The sequence below is a fragment of the Oncorhynchus keta genome, chromosome 34 (genome assembly GCF_023373465.1).
Source record: "Oncorhynchus keta strain PuntledgeMale-10-30-2019 chromosome 34, Oket_V2, whole genome shotgun sequence".
NCBI lineage: Eukaryota > Metazoa > Chordata > Actinopteri > Salmoniformes > Salmonidae > Oncorhynchus > Oncorhynchus keta.
This window is the reverse complement of record NC_068454.1, coordinates 44,125,456-44,143,696: the sequence shown is the minus strand read 5'-3', so window position 1 is coordinate 44,143,696 and position 18,241 is coordinate 44,125,456. Positions and strand designations below refer to the sequence as shown.

The following is an 18,241-nucleotide window of genomic DNA, read 5'->3' as shown; positions in this document are numbered from 1 at the left end:
ATTGGTCACCCCCAAAGCCAATTCTTCCTTTGGCTGCCTTTCCTTCCAGTTCTCTGCTGCCAAGGACTGGAAAAAACTGCAAAACTCACTAACGCTGGAGACTCATATCTCCCTCACTAGCTTTAAGCACCAGCTGTCAGAGCAGCTCACAGATCACTGCACCTGTACAAAGCCCATCTGTAAATGGCCCATCCAACTACCTCATCCCCATATGGTATTTATTCATTTATCTTTCTCCTTTGCACCCCACTATCTCTACTTGCATATTCAACTTCTGCACATCTACCATTCCAGTGTTTAATTGCTATATTGTAATTACTTTGCCACCATGGCCTATTTATTGCCTTCCCTCCCTTATCCTACCTCATTTGCACACACTGTATAGACTTTTTCGACTGTATTATTGACTGTATGTTTGTTTTTTCCATGTGTAACTCTGTGTTGTTATGTGTCGAACTGCTTTGCTTTGTCTTGGCCAGGTCGCAGTGGTAAATGAGAACTTGTTCTCAACTAGCTCCCCTGGTTAAATAAATAAAAACGTTAACGAGTCCATGTTAACGCTGAAACGGACTCTACCGCACGAATGCCTGGCCATCCGGCCTTCAATCAGCTGTTCATTCCACACGCTAAAATAATTTCAAGGTCATAACCGTCGGTTTTTCGGTAATTGTGCCAGCCCTAATTGAGTGTCCATGTGGTTGTTATTAAACCTGATGTGGGTTGGATTAGTGTGTCTGTGTGTGGAAGTCTTAACTCCCAGTACTGTGGTGTCCTCTTGCAGACAGAGCCTCCTCTGAACACACCAGAGAACAGAGAGTACACAGCAGAGATCATGTTTGAGTCCTTCAACGTCCCAGGGCTCTACATCGCAGTGCAGGTAAAGCTTAATCTCTGGGAACACAATTTTATCTAGCACACACAGCTGATATGCTGTTAAACTGTATAAAACACAGACTCTGTAACTGCCTCTGCCCTCTGCTGTTTAATGTTGTGGTAAAGGATGTGGTCAATGACATTGCAGACTTGCTGATGTAGGACACGACAGTGTTGTTTTACAATGGTGTCACATTGATGCTGTTTTCTCTGTCCTGGCACCCCCCCCCCCCAAGGCTGTCCTGGCACTGGCGGCCTCCTGGACATCCAGACAGGTAGGGGAGAGGACACTGACGGGGACGGTCATCGACAGTGGAGACGGAGTCACCCACGTTATCCCTGTGGTGAGTGGCACATCAGCTGCCCAACGACAGCCTTCTCACACAAAATACAGATATTACAAACACAGTATAGGGAGAGAACTTTTTGTAATGGTGAGGTACAATCTGAACTGCTTTGTTTGTTACTTTACAAAGTGTTTGGATTCTGTGTGCCATACTGAACACAACCCTGGTTGTAGTGAAAGGCTCCCTCACCTCAGCCAGACCTCTAATTGTTCAAGTTGAGGTTCATGCGTCTCAATACATTTCAGCGGCCTCATTTGCTTGTCTCCTTTCATATTTTCTGAACTGATCTTAAAAAAGACTCGATTGGTAAAAGCCAGGGAAAAGATTCATACTGTGGGTATGTTTTTTTTCTTTTTCTTTCTTGTCCATTTATTTTCAATCAGTGCAGATGATGGAGAGGAAACTATGAAAGTTGGCCACTGTATACTTTTGACACACAGACTTAGGTAAAGAAGAAATTTCCTGGCAAGAACACAAGTTGTGCAATGGTGATTTAGTCACCATTTTGGTTTTAAACTGCCCTGCAGGATGTACAAGCCACTGCTTATTCATGGTCATTCAAGTTTGGTAAAAGTATACAGTATATTCCCTCATACCCTTTTCACACTACTGAGCCAAATTTAAGCTGTACTGGCCTGGCCTTGTTACACATCCACCATATTTGCTGGAAACCATGCTGAAAAGGACAATGTGAAAATAAAATAGCAGTAGAATAATTTAAACATATATGCATCTACTTTGACCTATTTATTCTTATATGCTGTGACATCACCTTACTCCAAGCATTGTGAACTCTGACTCGTCTGTCTTTGTGTTGCTATAGGCTGAGGGCTACGTCATCGGCAGCTGTATAAAGCACATTCCCATCGCTGGTCGTGACATCACTTACTTCACCCAGCAGCTTTTGAGGGAGCGGGAGGTGGGCATCCCCCCAGAGCAGTCCCTGGAGACAGCCAAGGCAGTCAAGGTAGGTTGCAGCGAACTCCATTTCCGATCATTCACCACTCATCCTATTACTAACCACTGTACCGGTTCATAGTATAGTCAAGGAGCCAATCCTAGACCACATTTTCAACCCTAACTGTATCCCTGGTTCTCTGAGGCAAGTTTTCCCAGAATGTTGAATTCCTAATTGAACTGATCCTGTGTTGTCTTAGGGTATTTTCACACAGAAATTACATACCCTGTTGCAGTTCCGTAGGCCAACAAAATACTGTATGTTTCGCTTTCACAAGAACGGTTTCGGGGACGATTTACAACACATTCTATATGGTATTAGCATACTAGCTTGGCTTGACTACAACTACTGTCACTCTGTTCCCGGACCGACCACTCTGGCAGAAGTCTCACTGTTTTGTCTTTCTGGCACTAGTCTACTAGTCCCATTTATTGGTTTTCAAATCATGTAGAGGGCTTGGGCTGTTGCACAATAACAACCAACGCTCATGTAAGTCAGTTTATAACATTCCATAATTGGTTACTCTGAGAGTTCCTCATAATGACATTGGCTGTGGCCACAGGGCCTAAAAAGTAATTCAAATTTCTATTAATAGGGATAGACCAAATGGGGCAGTTCCATGCAATCTTATCGCCATACTAGGGCTGGGCGATATGGTCAAAATATCATATCACGGTATTTAAAAAAAAAAAAAATTTTTTTTTTAAATAGAATTGGACAGTATTTTGTTTTTTTTAAACGAAAGTTCAACATGTGCTTTGAGTAGTGTGTTACCGTAGGGTGGCAAGACATACATTCTAAGTGATTTCAACAGGTCTTTCTCCATTCTGTTTTATACTGTTCAATTCAACTTCTACCAAAATTCATTTACAGCAATTTCTGCATTTACAGCACTCATTTGAGATCATTTCCACACTGCTACATGATATGGGCAAACAATCTAGACCTTTTTTTAAACTAAGTGTTGCAATTGCAAGTGTCTGGTGGTCGAGGAACAACAAATGTGCTCCTTGAGTGACGGGGCGGGGCTCGGTCTGTGTGGAAAGCGGCATGGAGAGCGATGACTCAAGTAGCAAAGTAAACTACAAAATTACACACGGCATATCACATTTAACAAACCAAACATTCAAATACCGTTATAGAAGGTAAAGTAAAAACCCAAACCAGTCCATGCATCGATAATGGTATATCGTAAAATATGGTATACTGCCCAGCCATACCAACTATACTGCTAAGCCATACCAACTATATCCATATCAACCATCAGATAGGGTCTGCAACCGCCTACTGGAAATAGCTTGTTGGAGTTGGAGACTCTGTGTGACTTTAAACATCATAAAGGACTTGGTTTGATGCATCTGAACATTAGGAGCTTACTTCCTAAACTGGATTACATCAAGTTCTGGGCTATACATTCTGGTATTGACTGAAACTTGGATCTCTGGGGACATTCTCGAATCTGATATTAATATTGAGGGTTATGTGTTCAGAGCTCATAGTAGAGGTGGTGGTGTGGCCATTCTTATTAAAAATAATTTGTCTTTTTACTGAAATCTATGTCCCTTGCCCAAGATTGAGCTACCAGTTTTAAGCCTTTGTCTGCCATAGGGGTCTCAAGGAGTTAACTAGTTTGTTGTCGTCTTTTACTAAATCAGAAGTTATTATCCTGGGTGACCTAAATTGTGTAAAAGACGCATGTAATGATCTAAACCTAACCCAGCTGGTGACTAATCCTACATGGACCAACCCTGAAGATCCTTCAAAGTTAACTCATGATTGATCTTATTTTAACGAATACACCAGAGAAATATATTTCTACTGGTGTCTTCACCCAAGATATTAGTGACCATTGCCCACTTGTTTGTGTTCGAGATGTGAGAATACAAAAATCTAAGCCTCGTGTCATAACAAAGTGGAACTTTAACTTCAGTGAACAGGCATTTTTACATTATCTTTATTTTAGTGACCTAGATTGTATTTTATCCATTCCTGAACCTGATTTAACTTTTAAAAAAAATTGCAGATGTGTTTAGTACAATTGTGGATTACCATGATCCCTTCAAAAAATTAAGGATTAAAGGTAGATTGAATACCTGGTACACTCCGGAATTATCAGAAGTCATTCATAAGAGATGATGCTTGGGTCTGGGCTATGAACACAGGTTTAGGCCCAGACTGTCAAGCTTTTAAGCAACTGAGGAATCACTTTTAAGCAACTGAGGAATCATTGGGTAAACCGGATTATTTTGTTTTGTTACCTACCTTTTTCGGATTGTAATGGGAACCCGGCTAAATTCTGTCTACCCCCTGAAGGGTTCTACTTCCTCCTCTCTGCCACAACAATTGAATTCAAACACAAGCCTCATTACAAAAAAAATGCCATCATTGATGCATTTAATCACCATTTTATTTATCTTTGAAATCATTTTTAAGCATATTCACAATGATATTGGGCTGGATGCTGATAGGGGGATTTGCTTTTCTTTTAGGCTATTTACAGAAAAATAAGTCCTGGATGCTTTTCTAGCAAAAATCCACAGGGGCTGGCCAATTGGATCCCGGTCTGCTTAAGTGTGCAGCTCCCATCATGTTTTTCTCAATAACCCACATGTTTTATTTAATATTGTTATCAGGAAATATTCCAAAAGTATGGAAAGCTCTTGTTACCACTTCATAAGGGTGGGGATAGTAGTGATCTTAATAATTATCACCTCATTTCAAGGTACAACTTGAACTTCATTTTCAATGTACAACTTTGCTCTTTTTTTCTTTCTGGGAAATGTTTTTTAATTTTGAGTGTAAACCAATCAGGGTTTAGGCCTGGGCATAGCATTATTACAGCACCACTTTAGTTGTTAATTATCTTTTAAAATTTTATTTCACCTTTATTTAACCAGGTAGGCTAGTTGAGAACAAGTTCTCATTTGCAACTGCGACCTGGCCAAGATAAAGCAAAGCAGTGTGACACAGACAACAACACAGAGTTACACATGGAGTAAACAATAAACAAGTCAATGACACGGTAGAAAAAAAGAACGTCTATGTACAGTGTGTGTAAAAGGAATGAGGAGGTAGGCAATAAATAGGCCATAGGAGCGAAAAAATACAATTTAGCAGATTAACACTGGAGTGATAAATGAGCAGATGATGATGTGCAAGTAGAGATACTGGTGTGCAAAAGAGCAGAAAAGTAAATAAAATAAAAACAGAATGGGGATGGGGTAGGTAGATTGGATGGGCTATTTACAGATGGACTATGTACTGCTGCAGCGATCGGTTAGCTGCTCAGATAGTTGATGTTTAAATTTGGTGAGGGAAATAAGTCTCCAACTTCAGCGATTTTTTTTTTTTTTTTTTTTTTTTTTTTTTTTTTTTTTTTTTTTTTGTAGTTCGTAGTTCGTTCCAGTCACTGGCAGCAGAGAACTGGAAGGAAAGGTGGCCAAATGAGGTGTTGGCTTTGGGGATGATCAGTGATCAGATGATCATGTTACCTGCAGGAACATGTGCTTATGGGTGGGTGTTGTTATCATGACCAGTCAACTGAGATAAGGCGGAGCTTTACCTAGCATAGACTTATAGATGACCTGGAGCCAGTGGGTCTGGCGACGAATATGTAGCGAGGGCCAGCCGACTAGAGCATACAGGTCGCAGGGTGGGTGGTATAAGGTGATTTGGTAACAAAATGGATTGCACTGTGATAGACTGCATCCAGTTTGTTGAATAGAGTATTGGAGGCTATTTTGTAGATGACATCGGCGAAGTCGAGGATCGGTAGGATAGTCAGTTTTACGAGGGTATTTTTGGCAGCATGAGTGAAGGAGGCTTTGTTGCAAAATAGAAAGCCGATTCTAGAGTTGATTTTGGAATGGAGGTGTTTAATATGAGTCTGGAAGGAGAGTTTACAGTCTAGCCAGACACCTAGGTATTTATAGTTGTCCACATATTCTAGGTCGGAACCGTCCAGGGTGGTGATGCTAGTCGGGCGGGCGGGTGCGGGCAGCGAACGGTTGAAAAGCATGCATTTGGTTTTGATAGCATTTAAGAGCAGTTGGAGGCCACGGAAGGAGTGTTGTATGGCATTGAAGTTCGTTTGGAGGTTAGTTAGCACAGTGTCCAATGAAGGGCCAGATATATACAGAATGGTGTCGTCTGCGTAGAAGTGGATCAGGGAATTAGGGTTGTACCTGGTGGGTTCCTTGATGATTTGTGTGAGATTGAGGGCATCTAGCTTAGATTGTAGGACTGCCGGGGTGTTAAGCATATCCCAGTTTAGGTCACCTAACAGAACACACTCTGAAGCTAGATGGGGGAGATCAATTCACAAATGGTGTCCAGGGCACAGCTGGGAACGGAGGGGGGTCGATAGCAGGCGGAAACAGTGAGAGACTTATTTCTGGAGAGGTTAATTTTTTTAATTACAAGTTCGAACTGTTTGGATATAGACCTGGAAAGTATGACAGAACTTTTCTGGCTAACTCCTCCCCCTTTGGCAGTTCTATCTTAACAGGAAAATGTTGTAGTTGGGTATGGAAATCTCAGAATTGTTGGTGGCCTTCCTAAGCCAGCATTCAGACGCGGCAAGGACATCAGGGTTGGCAGAGTGTACTAAAGCAGTGAGTAAAACAAACTTCGAGAGGAGGCTTCTGATGTTGACATGCATGAAACCAAGGCTTTTTCGATCACAGATGTCAACAAATGAGGGTGCCTGGGGACACGCAGGACCTGGGTTTACCTCCACATCACCCGAGGAACAGCGGAGGAGTAGGATGAGGGTACGGCTAAAGGCGATCAAAACTGGTCGCCTAGAGCGTTGGCGACAAAGAATAAAAAGGAGCAGATTTCTGGGCGTGGTAGAATAGATTCAGGGCATAATGTGGAGACAGGGGTATGGTGGGGTGCGGGTACAACGGAGGGCATCGAGTGATGATAAGAGGCCGTATCTCTGGATAAGCTGGTTATAATGGGTGAGGTCACCGCATGTGTGGGAGGTGGGACAAAGGAGGTATCAGAGGTATAATGAGTGGAACTAGGGTCTCCATTGTAAACCTAAACAATGATAATTAACCTAAACAACAGTATACAAGGCATATTGACATATGAGAGAGACATACAGCGAGGCATAAAGTAATCACAGGTGTTGATTTGGAGAGCTAGCTAAGACAACAACGGGTGAGACAACAACAGCTAATCAGCTAAAACAACAACAGGTGAAATGGATGGGCAGAGAGGGTCGGTTAACTACACACAGGGCCTGAGTTTGTGGCTGGAGCCAAAAGATAAAAAAAAAATAAACGGAATGGAGTACCGTGATTAACGGACAGTCCAGCAGGCATCAGCTATGTAGCCAAGTGATCATAGGGTCCAGGGGGCAGCAATAGATGGAACAGGGAAGCCGCAGAGTAGTCGCTACTATGCTAGAACGCGGGCAACACAGCGCTTAAATTTAGTAGCCCGGGGCTAGAAGAAGTGTCTGCTCCGACGGAGGCCGGTTGAAGGCATAGCAGATGGAGTATTCGTCGGCAGACCAGTCGTGGTGGTGCGGCGGGACGCCATGTTGACTAAGGATCCAAGCCTGATGGCGAAAGAGGTGTTGTAGTAATTTAGTTTTCTAGCCAGGAGATGCGCCTGGCTAACTGGTGCTAGCTTCGGGGCAGGGGCATTAGCCACTATAGCCACTCCGTAGCAGCGGTGATCCGGTGCCAAAGTCCAAAGCTTACGGCAAGAATCCGGTGGAGTAGTGTGTTCTAGCCGTGTTGGAGTCCAGGTGAACAACTGAGTAGGCCGAGAGTTGGGCCTCAGGTATAGCTTCGGTACTGGGTAACTCGGTGGGTGCTAGCTAGCTGTAAAGATCAGGAGTAATGGTCCAGGGATTTCGGCAGGAATCCTGCGTTGTACTGGAGAGACAGTCCGTTACTGGTAGGCTGGCGAGTATTATCCAGGCAAAAATATAAAAAGTAAAAATAAAAAAGGGCTGGTATCTGTGCAGAAGGTAAAGGCCGCTAGCAGTGGCTAACAATGACTAAATAGCTTGTAGCTAGTTAGCTGGTTAGCTTCTGATGGCTAGGTGGTTCTTTCTATAAGTTCTAAAAATGACAAGTAATAGCGGTATCACATTGGGTAAGGCAGGTTACCGGAAGGTATAATTGAACTAAAATGGAGAATAGATTGAAAATAAAATTGAAATATATATATATATATCTGCACTGCTATGCCATTTTGGAAACAGTCATCTTGTCAATGTCTTAGACACTACAATTAAATGTGCTGCTTTGTTTGTGGATCTGTCAACAGCATTTGATACTGTTTATATTGATTAAGTTGTCCTTGATAGGCCTGAGCTCTGACACCTATTTATGGTTTCATGATTACCTTAGTGGCAGAACTCAGACCATTGTGATTGATTAGGTTAAGTACGAATTTCTTGAAATACGTAAATGTGTTCCACAGGGGTCGATACCAGGACCTGTTCTTTTCACTATTTATAGTCAATTTGTTAAATTTTTTAGATTTAATCTATATGCAGATGATCCTATTATGTACGCAATTACCCCGACTGCTGACCTGGCTGTGACATGGCTACAGTCTGATTTTGCTGTTGTGCAGGAAGCCCTTAGATTTTAAAACTCGTGCTTAATAGAGTACCACAGTATGAGTCATAATACCCATAAAACCTAGCAGTCAAACTAGGAAATGGTTCCAGTCGTTTTTCCACAATTAATTTTGTTAAGAAAAGTCACCTTGTCCGTGAGAGATTTACATGGTATGGTACTTTGTGAAAACGGTGCCGACAGAGAGGGCTGCCTCGCTTCTTGCTCTTAGGAAACTTTGCAGTATTTCGGTTTTTATCTAATATGTATTATTTATTACATTGTTAGCCCAGAAAATATTTTCTCTTATTACATACAGCCGGGAAGAACTATTAGATATCAGAGCGGTGGTAACTCATCAGCACTACCAGAATTCTATGGCACGTTGTTTAAGTTTCAGCCATTGTTGCCATTAATGCTAGTTTGACCACCAGAGGGCATCTTTGAAGTTAAGTTATTGAAATAACATGGAGCTGTAGGCCCAAGAGTCCTGTTCACTGTACAGTAGGTGTTTTAGTATAACTTACTAATTGGCATACAGGCCAACATACTGTAGCACCATGACCAGGATCTCTATTAATTTAAGTGAGCAGATTGGGGCTTTCAGGGGGAATGGAAAGTCTACTGGAGACATTTTTAAAAAATACTGTAGATTGGGGATTATGTAGCTGAGATGTACAGCAGTTGAAATAAATATCTGCATTCTAAACGATTATTTTAAACATTTTATTAACGAAAGCATAAAGATGTTGATGAAAAAATACTGCGCTTTATCAGGCATTTTGCGGTTGCATGAGTTAGAAATGTAAAACTTTAGAGTAATTAATACACTACTGTAAATAAACAGCATCTACAGTGGTACAAATATATTATTTAATTTTTTAAAAATATATCAATGTTACAATTTAATGTTACACTAACAAGTGGTTGCCATGGTGAATAATCCAATAGTAATTGGTATAACTCCATGGGGCGACGCACAATTGGCCGAGCGTTGTCCGGGTTAGGGACGGTCTGTCCGTTAGGGATATCCCTGTCTCCTCGCGCACTAGCGGCTCTTGTGGCGGGCCGGGCGCAGTGCACGCTAACCAGGTCGCCAGGTGCATGCGTTTCCTCCGACACAGGGGTTGAGGCTGTCTTCCGGGTTGGATGCGCGCTGTGTTAAGAAGCAGTGCGGCTTGGTTGGGTTGTGTTCCGGAGGCTTTCGACCCTCGTCTCTCCCGAGCCCTTACGGGAGTTGCAGCGATGAGACAAGATAGTAACTACTAACAATTGGATACCATGAAATTGGGGTAAAAAAAAAATGTATAATAATAATAATTGGTATAACAATTATAAAATACTTGCAGATGAATAAAATGGCCCTGGGGGGGAAAAAAATGGCCCTGGATGTCTAATTCTATTTGGATTCTAAATTAATATCTAAGGACAAATCTGGTCTGTGAGAATATGTAATAGATTAGCGTACTAACTCACCCTTGTGATAGTGTGGTGCAATGACCAAATGCCACCATCTACCACTAACGGTCGTGGCATAAGCTCAAAACTTTTAAAGGAAGAACCACTGTAGCTCAGCATTCAACACCATAGTACCCTCCAAGCTCATCAATAAGCTTGAGGCCCTGGGACTGAACCCCGCCATCTGCAACTGGGTCCTGGACTTCCTGACTGGCCTCCCCCCGTGCTCGGTCCTCTCCTGTACTCCATGTTCACCCATGACTGTGTGGCCAAGCATGCCTTCAACTCAATCATCAAGTTTGCAGATGACACAACAGTAGTAGGCTTGATTACCAACAATGACGAGACAGCCTACTGGAATGAGGTAAGGGCTCTGGGAGTGTCATGTCCGGAAAATAACCTCTCACTCGATGTCAACAAAACAAAGGAGATGGACTTCAGGAAACAGCAGATGGAGCACGCCCCTATCCACATCGACGGGACAGCAGTGGAGAAGGTGGAAAGCTTCAAGTTCCCCCGGCGTACAGATCACTGACAAACGGAAATGGTCCACTCACACAGACAGTGTTTTGAAGAAGGCGCAACAGCGCCTCTTCAACCTCAGGAGGCTGAAGAAATTTGGCTTGTCAGCTAAAACCCGCACAAACTCTTTACAGATGCACACTCGAGCATCCCGTCGGGCTGTATCACCGCTTGGTACGGCAACTGCACCACCTGCAACCGCAGAGTTCTCCAGAGGGTGGTGCGGTCTGTCCAACGCATCACTGGGGGCAAACTACCTGCCCTCCAGGACACCTACAGCACCTGATGTCACAGGAAGGCCCAAAAATATCATCAAGGACAACCACTCAAGCCCCTGTCTGTTCACCCCGCTATCATCCAGAAGGCGAGGTCAGTACAGGTGCTTCGAAGCTGGGACCGAGAGACTGAAAAACAGCTATCTCAAGGCCACTGTTAAATAGACATCACCAGCATATTAGAGGCTGCTGCCTATAAACAGATTTAGAATCACCGGCCACTTTAATAAATGGAAAACTAGTCACTTTAATAATGTCTACATAATCTTGTATTGCCTATCATATGTATATACTGTATCCTATACTATTCTACTGTATCTTATTCTATGCCGTGTTGACATTGCTCGTCCATATACTTTTCTATTCTTAATTCCATTCCTTTACTAGATGTGTGTGTATATGTTGTGTAATTGTAAGATATTAGTGCACTACTCCTCGGATGGTGCTATAATCGAGTCCATGCGTACAAATACCTTAGTATTTGAATTGTCAAAAAACATACAACTGAGCTTGTTAAGAAACTACGTTTTAAATTATTTATTTTTTACAGAAGCAGATCTTGTCTCTCTTTAGTCAGCAGGAAGCAGATTGTGCAGTCAATCTTTCTACCTGTTGATTATAGTGATACTATTTATCAAAGTGCAACCACCTCTACTCTTAAACCCTTGGATGCCGTTGGAGGAATTGGTGCCTCTAGATAAATTCAGACGGGTTTAACGTGACCTTTCTACTGAAGAATGTTTTTTTTTATATATATATATAATTGTGTTTTGCTTTTCGTGTATTGTTGTGTATTTTATTGTGTATATGAATGTGTAGTTTAATGTGTTTTATTGTATTTTTACAGGTATTGTGGTGCTATACAGGGCTCATCTGGAAAATAGACCTTGGTCTCAACATTGTCTCCCTGTCAAAATAAAGGTTAAATATATTGTGACTGTATGAAGGTATGCGCCCCAACAGCATTCCTCTATCAACCACCAGCCGCCACTCACATAGTTAAGATTTGGTCACTGTTTGCACTTAAAGTTGGGAAGTTGACTGAGTATATGAATAGTGCTAGCACACCTCACAATGTTTTATGAAATGTAAATAAAGAAAATACTAAACCAGGATGTCTTAAAGAAGATGTGAAATGTTCACTTTGCCTGTAGTGTGTTGACTTGAACACTAGGTGGAACCCTTATTCCACCGGAAAGTTTCATACCTCAACGCAAAGAACAACATCACTTGATATTCAAACTGCTCTTTTGTGAAGAAGTTTGAAACGTGGGATACATAGACGTGGTTCTGATTTTGATTGTTTTGTTCGGTTTACAATTCAAGATAGACCGCTTGACTCCCCTGGTGTTTCTTAGGGTGTGCTGTTCCCATTAAACCCATGCTTGTAATTGCTGCTCGTTTTTACCAGAATCCATTGTGATTCACTTCGCTTCCTTTGATCCAAAGCAGTAAATGTTTATTGGAAGACTCATCTAAAATCCTTGTTGGCCCTTGTGTTGAAGATAATTGTTTTTCACCACGAGACAAACACTTATCAGGCTTTTCATCCTACGGAGACTTGACTACTGACTGCAATTGGTAGCTTGATTTGTATTCAGTGTTCTTGCTCTTGGAAAAGAGCTATCCAATCATTTGCGTTCATATCTACCACAGCGTGTGGTGTCCTGGGTTTTTTTGACAAAATTATTTAGAACGTAATTAAGGCCAAAATCATGTGGGTCTTAACAAGGCTGAAATCATGTAGGTCCTTAATCAGCAACAGCTTAATCGAGGAAGAATGGTCTCAGGATTTAACCAATATGTTTTTACCTCCCTGAGTTGATTTGCTCATCAAGATAAATACTCAAACTTAAAACGATAAATAACTATTGAACTTTTTAAAACTTTCAGTTCTGCTCTGTAAGACCATACTGGTCCTACATGATGTAACATGCAGTGAGCTCCAAAGTATTGGGACAGTGACACATTTCTTGTGTTTTGGCTCTGTACTCCAGGACTTTGGATTTGAAATTATACAATGACTATGAGGTTGAAGTGCAGATTATCCGCTTTCATTTGAGAGTATTTTCATCCATATCATGTGAACCATTTAGAAATTACATCACTTTCTGTACATATTCCCTGCATTTTAGGGGACCAAAAGTATTGTGACAAATGCATTTGTGTATTAAAGTAGTAAAAAGTGAAGTATTTGGTCTGAGATTCATAGCACCCAATGACTACATCAAGCGTGTGACTACACATTTGTTGGATGCATTTGCTGTTTGTTTTGGTTCTGTTTCAGATAATTTTGTGCCCAATAGAAAATAATGGTGTATTGTGGGATTTTGGAGTCGCTTTTATTGTTAATAATAAATGTTTCTAAACTCTTCTATGCTACCATGACTTCAGACAGTCCTGAATGAATCATGAATAATGATGAGTGAGAACGTTACAGGCATAAATATCACCCCCCATATGATAATTTGTAAGTCGCTCTGGATAAGAGCGTCTGCTAAATGACTTAAATGTAAATGATAAACTCCCCTATTGAAATGGTGAGAGGTTAGCATGTCTTGGGGTATGATATTTTTGCGTCTGACTTTCTCACTGAACATTATTCACGATTCATTCAGGACTATCCGTAATCATGGTAGCATCCACATTTTAATGTGAAAGTGTTTAATATTACATTCTTATTTGCATTAAAAGTGGCACAATACATTTTTTTACCATTCATTTCTGAGAAACAACCAACACAAACGGCAAATGCATCCAAGTTTGTGTACTAGGATTATGGGACCAAGTAATAAACTTTTGACTATTTTAAATACACAAATAACTGAATTTGTCCCCATACTTATGGTCCCTAAAATGGGGGGGGGGGTTACAAAAAGGGCTGGAATTTCTAAACGGTTCACCCTATATGGCTGAAAATACCCTCACATTAAAGCTGTATCCTTTCAAATCCAATGTCGCCAGTTACACTGTAGTTAAGCATCCACTCACGCTTTGTCTTTCATGTCATTTTACACCAGGAGCGGTTCAGCTACGTGTGTCCGGACCTAGTGAAAGAGTTCAGCAAGTACGACACGGACGGCTCCAAGTGGATCAAGCAGTACACCGGCATAAACAACATCAGCAAGAAGGAGTTCACCGTGGACGTAGGCTACGAGCGCTTCCTCGGCCCTGAGATTTTCTTCCACCCGGAGGTTAGCAGTGAGCACTTTGCTATTTAAACGGTTGCATAGCGAGAGGTTTGCGCTATGCTAATTACCTAGCAGTGCCATCCCACATTAGCATAATGTTAGCAGAACTCTGACCCCCAGGTCTCTAGGTTAGAGTAGCTTAAAATGAGTGGTTAGGACCATCATAAGTAGGGTACTACCACACTGAAAGCACAGATTACCTATAAATACAAACTACAGCCAGAATATGAGTTGTGCAGTTAAGGGCTGCAGAGGCCAGAGTGGATGATGGATAAAGACGTTTTTAAAATGGTTAAGATGTTATTTTAAGGTTACACTATGCAGAAATTGCTCTGCCATTTCCTGCTTGCTAAAACTCTAGTAGGTTGCCTAATTTCACTTTATGTGACAAAATAAGCTAGTATAGTGTAGATAATCATTGTACCATCTAAACCGCTGTGAAATATATTTTCCATAACCAAAAATATGGTTTCAGCTGTTTGAATCTGGTGTACAAACCCAAAAGTAAAAGATAAACTTAAGAACGGGAAGCATAGAAATAGGACAGGTCTACTGCTTCTTAGGCTTGCTTTCAGGTAGAATGATAGATCTATAACTCACATTGCTTTGTGAATTTGGTCAGGTTGACCAAAAAGTTACATATTGCCACTTTAAGATATTTATCTGTGAACATAGGCATGTACACACTTTTAAACTTTCTCTCACACTTCTTCCTCGTAATCCACCAGTTTGCCAATCCTGACTTCACCCAGCCCATCTCTGAAGTTGTGGACGAGGTTATCCAGAACTGCCCCATTGATGTCAGACGTCCCCTTTACAAGGTAATAATATCCCTGAACTACATGGATATTAGTTTAAAAACCACATCCAATTAATATCCAATCAGCACTTTGGGTTTGACTTGTGCAGACTTATCGATTCTCTGGGCCCTTTCAATATTGTGTGTATGCGTGTGGTGTGTGTGCTCGAGTTGAACCCTGTTTTGTGTGTTAGGGCATGTGTTAACCAATCTTAACTAGACACACTGTGTTCTTCTCCAGAACATTGTATTGTCGGGCGGCTCCACCATGTTCAGGGACTTTGGGCGGCGCCTGCAGAGGGACCTGAAGAGGACGGTGGACGCCAGGCTGAAGATGAGCGAGGAGCTGAGCGGGGGCAAGCTCAAGGTGAGAGCAGTCTCTAGTCATGGTGATCTTACTAGAGTTGTCTCTTTAGCCTAATAATAGTGGTCCCCACGAGCTGCTCCTGTTCTTTTTCCTGTTTTTTTTTCTTCTCTTTGTTGTAACCAGCTACAGTTTTGGCAGAGCATTAGGTTAATGTAGGAGGTGAGAAATGTAAGATCTTTATTTGTGTTGTTTGCTTTTGCCCTCTCAGCCCAAACCAATTGACGTGCAAGTCATCACTCATCATATGCAGAGATATGCAGTGTGGTTCGGAGGATCCATGTTAGCCTCAACTGTAAGTTTCACAAATCCGTTGCGCCGTTCTGTAGGGAGAAACGGTACTAAAACTAAAATTGTGGAAATTAGTATTAGTTGTTCGATGGCACACATTTCCTGTGAAAAGGAAACCTCTTACTTGGCACATAGTAAAGCAACTTAATGATTGGAAATGTCATTCAGAAAATTTTATTTTATATGCCATCTGCAAAACTTGCCTACCTAAACATGTAGTAGTGCTGAAAGGTTACTGTCAGCACTTTAGCTGAATTTCAGTGATTTGCATTGTCAGCATGATTACTGCCTTGTCGTGCTTACTTAAGGGCATGCTATCTTCCAGTTTCCCTGTAACTCAGTTGAAATGCAAAAGTTAAATAAAGTCCTTATTTTAATTGAATATGAAAGGGAAACGCCCATAATGTACTGGGGAGCATCCTTTGACACTGTTTCGGTAGGTTACAACATTGCATGACTCGTGATGAGCCAACCTTTTTTACAACAGGAACTCTGGGACTGTGTGATGTGCCTGTGAAGTGGGTTGTCATCAGCGTGAGATTTTACAGCATAGCATTACAGACTTTTAGTCTTAGGTTGTCCAGGGCATCATTTATTTGTTTCTGTTTTATGACATGTCCTTTTTGGTTTGTAGTGGTTGAGATGCGCATCTGAAACATGTTTTTAAGATGGAAAAAAAGGAGGGAACCTCTGCACAGCAGTGTGTCGAGTTCCAGGTGCTGGTTTTGACAGGAATAAGTAGTATTCAAAAACAAGCGTCAAAACCGCACACAAAGGTTGTTTATGTTTTCATTTGTTTGTCTTCTATTCAGATATGCCAAATATCAACACATTGCTTTCTCTTTTCTAGCCTGAGTTCTACCAGGTATGCCACACCAAAAAGGACTATGAGGAGATTGGCCCTAGCATCTGTCGCCACAACCCCGTGTTCGGAGTCATGTCTTAACTGTGGCCCTCCAACATCCTAATGGTTAGACCGGGTGGGGTCGGTAGGGTTGGGTTGGGAGGGGAGACAGTGGGTCAGGGGTGGTGAGTTTGTGCTTTTTGATTGCTTGTTCACTCTGGATGTACAGAACGAGAGGCGATACAGAGGTTTTTTTTTTTTTTTTTTTTTTTTTTATGAGAAAAAAAGAAACAGTCCGGCTGGAAAATGTATTGTGAATGTTCCTTTTTTTGTTTTGTTTTTGTTTTCCAAAATGAGGGAAATATGGTTTCTAAACCAAAACAATAAAAGATCATTTCCGGATCTGTCAAGCAACATGCAGAAAGCTAAACGATGATGGTAAGGATGGTTGGTGGTGGTTGATGTAATGATGACAACAACATTGATGATAATAAAATCAGAAGTCATAAAACATTATTTATGTTTAAAGAACTTGAGTCCGAGCGATATCTGACGACTCAAAGATATCGTTGATCATGCCAAGGTTATAGAACATATTAATGTCGTCTTTATGTTCCATTTAATTTTTCTGCTTCAAATGCACTTCACTTTGTGTATCACAGCAAGAGCTTGTTTATATTTCGTAAAGGTTTTTTATATGTAAAACTTGGGAAATTGGGGAAAGTTTTTATTGCATACCAGTATCAGCAAGTGACTGTTTTAACCCACAATGCAGCTTTGATACGCAGTATTTTCTTAAGTTAGAAAACTGAAATGTTTCTCCCTCATCATTCCCCCATTGTCTGTCCTTGCTATTCTCCCTTTAATTCTACATTAACATGCCTTCGCTTTCACTTTCGACCATGCCAGATTTCCCTCTTCTATGTCTTAGCGAAAGAAAATAAAACAATTCATGAAATAATAACAATGAAATTGAAAGAGCGTGACTGTCGGACCAGTATTAGCCTAGATTTGTTTTCAAATTAAATACCAAATTATAAAAATAAAAAAAGATGGGATTTGTTTATTTAATGCCTTGCAACATTCCAATAAAGGCTCAGATTTGTTTCTTAAGTGGGCTATCGTTTTTTTTTTTTTCATGATCAGCATTTTTATTGAGATTTCAAACAGAAATTTAACAGCACGGGCAGCAAACGCAGTCAACACCCCACAGTGTCATAAAGATCTCCAGCCTATGATGAACAAAAAGCGAAAAGACTGGAATATATCAATTTTTGACAGGGTTCTTGTTTGCTGCGTCTCAAATTTTGTCCAGTGCGATGTCACTGGACATCTAGCATAGATCTTAAGATGATATTTTTATATAGTTGATGGAAATCGCTTTGTTTTAGTGTGGGATGTGACTGACATGCAAAACAAAGTCTTTACACTTGTGTAGTTTTACCCATAAGTCAATCTTTTCATTGGAGCCATTGAGTTGTCATTTGCGAGGGATCCTTGAGAAATGTCACATTAGCATGTATTGCCCTGTCCCATTCTGTCTTGCGGTCTGAGCTCTAAGCACTGCCAAATGTGTGACATGTTGCTGAGTGCAAAACACTTTGGGTTTGTCACTGGCATGAAGTCTCACAGGTCGAGTGTAAAATGATCTAGGGAAATGCGCTGCCACACCCTCGCACCCCGGAAATGTTTTATAACATGCATTGAGAGACTGCAAGACAGGAGAATGGGA

At 41.3% G+C, this 18,241-nt stretch overlaps 1 protein-coding gene across 1 annotated transcript in view; it reads left to right on the top strand.

The window, feature by feature from the left end:
• Positions 1-17,622, top strand: part of LOC118367185 (actin-related protein 3-like) — a 29,400-nt gene extending 11,778 nt beyond the window's left edge. The window contains exons 5-12 of the mRNA XM_035750324.2: positions 782-877; positions 1,110-1,217; positions 2,044-2,187; positions 14,041-14,214; positions 14,940-15,032; positions 15,252-15,377; positions 15,586-15,669; positions 16,516-17,622. Coding sequence (XP_035606217.1) covers positions 782-877; positions 1,110-1,217; positions 2,044-2,187; positions 14,041-14,214; positions 14,940-15,032; positions 15,252-15,377; positions 15,586-15,669; positions 16,516-16,611 — 921 coding nt within the window. The 3' untranslated portion in view covers positions 16,612-17,622. The remainder of the gene's footprint in view (positions 1-781; positions 878-1,109; positions 1,218-2,043; positions 2,188-14,040; positions 14,215-14,939; positions 15,033-15,251; positions 15,378-15,585; positions 15,670-16,515) is intronic.
• The last annotated feature ends 619 nt before the right edge of the window (positions 17,623-18,241 follow it).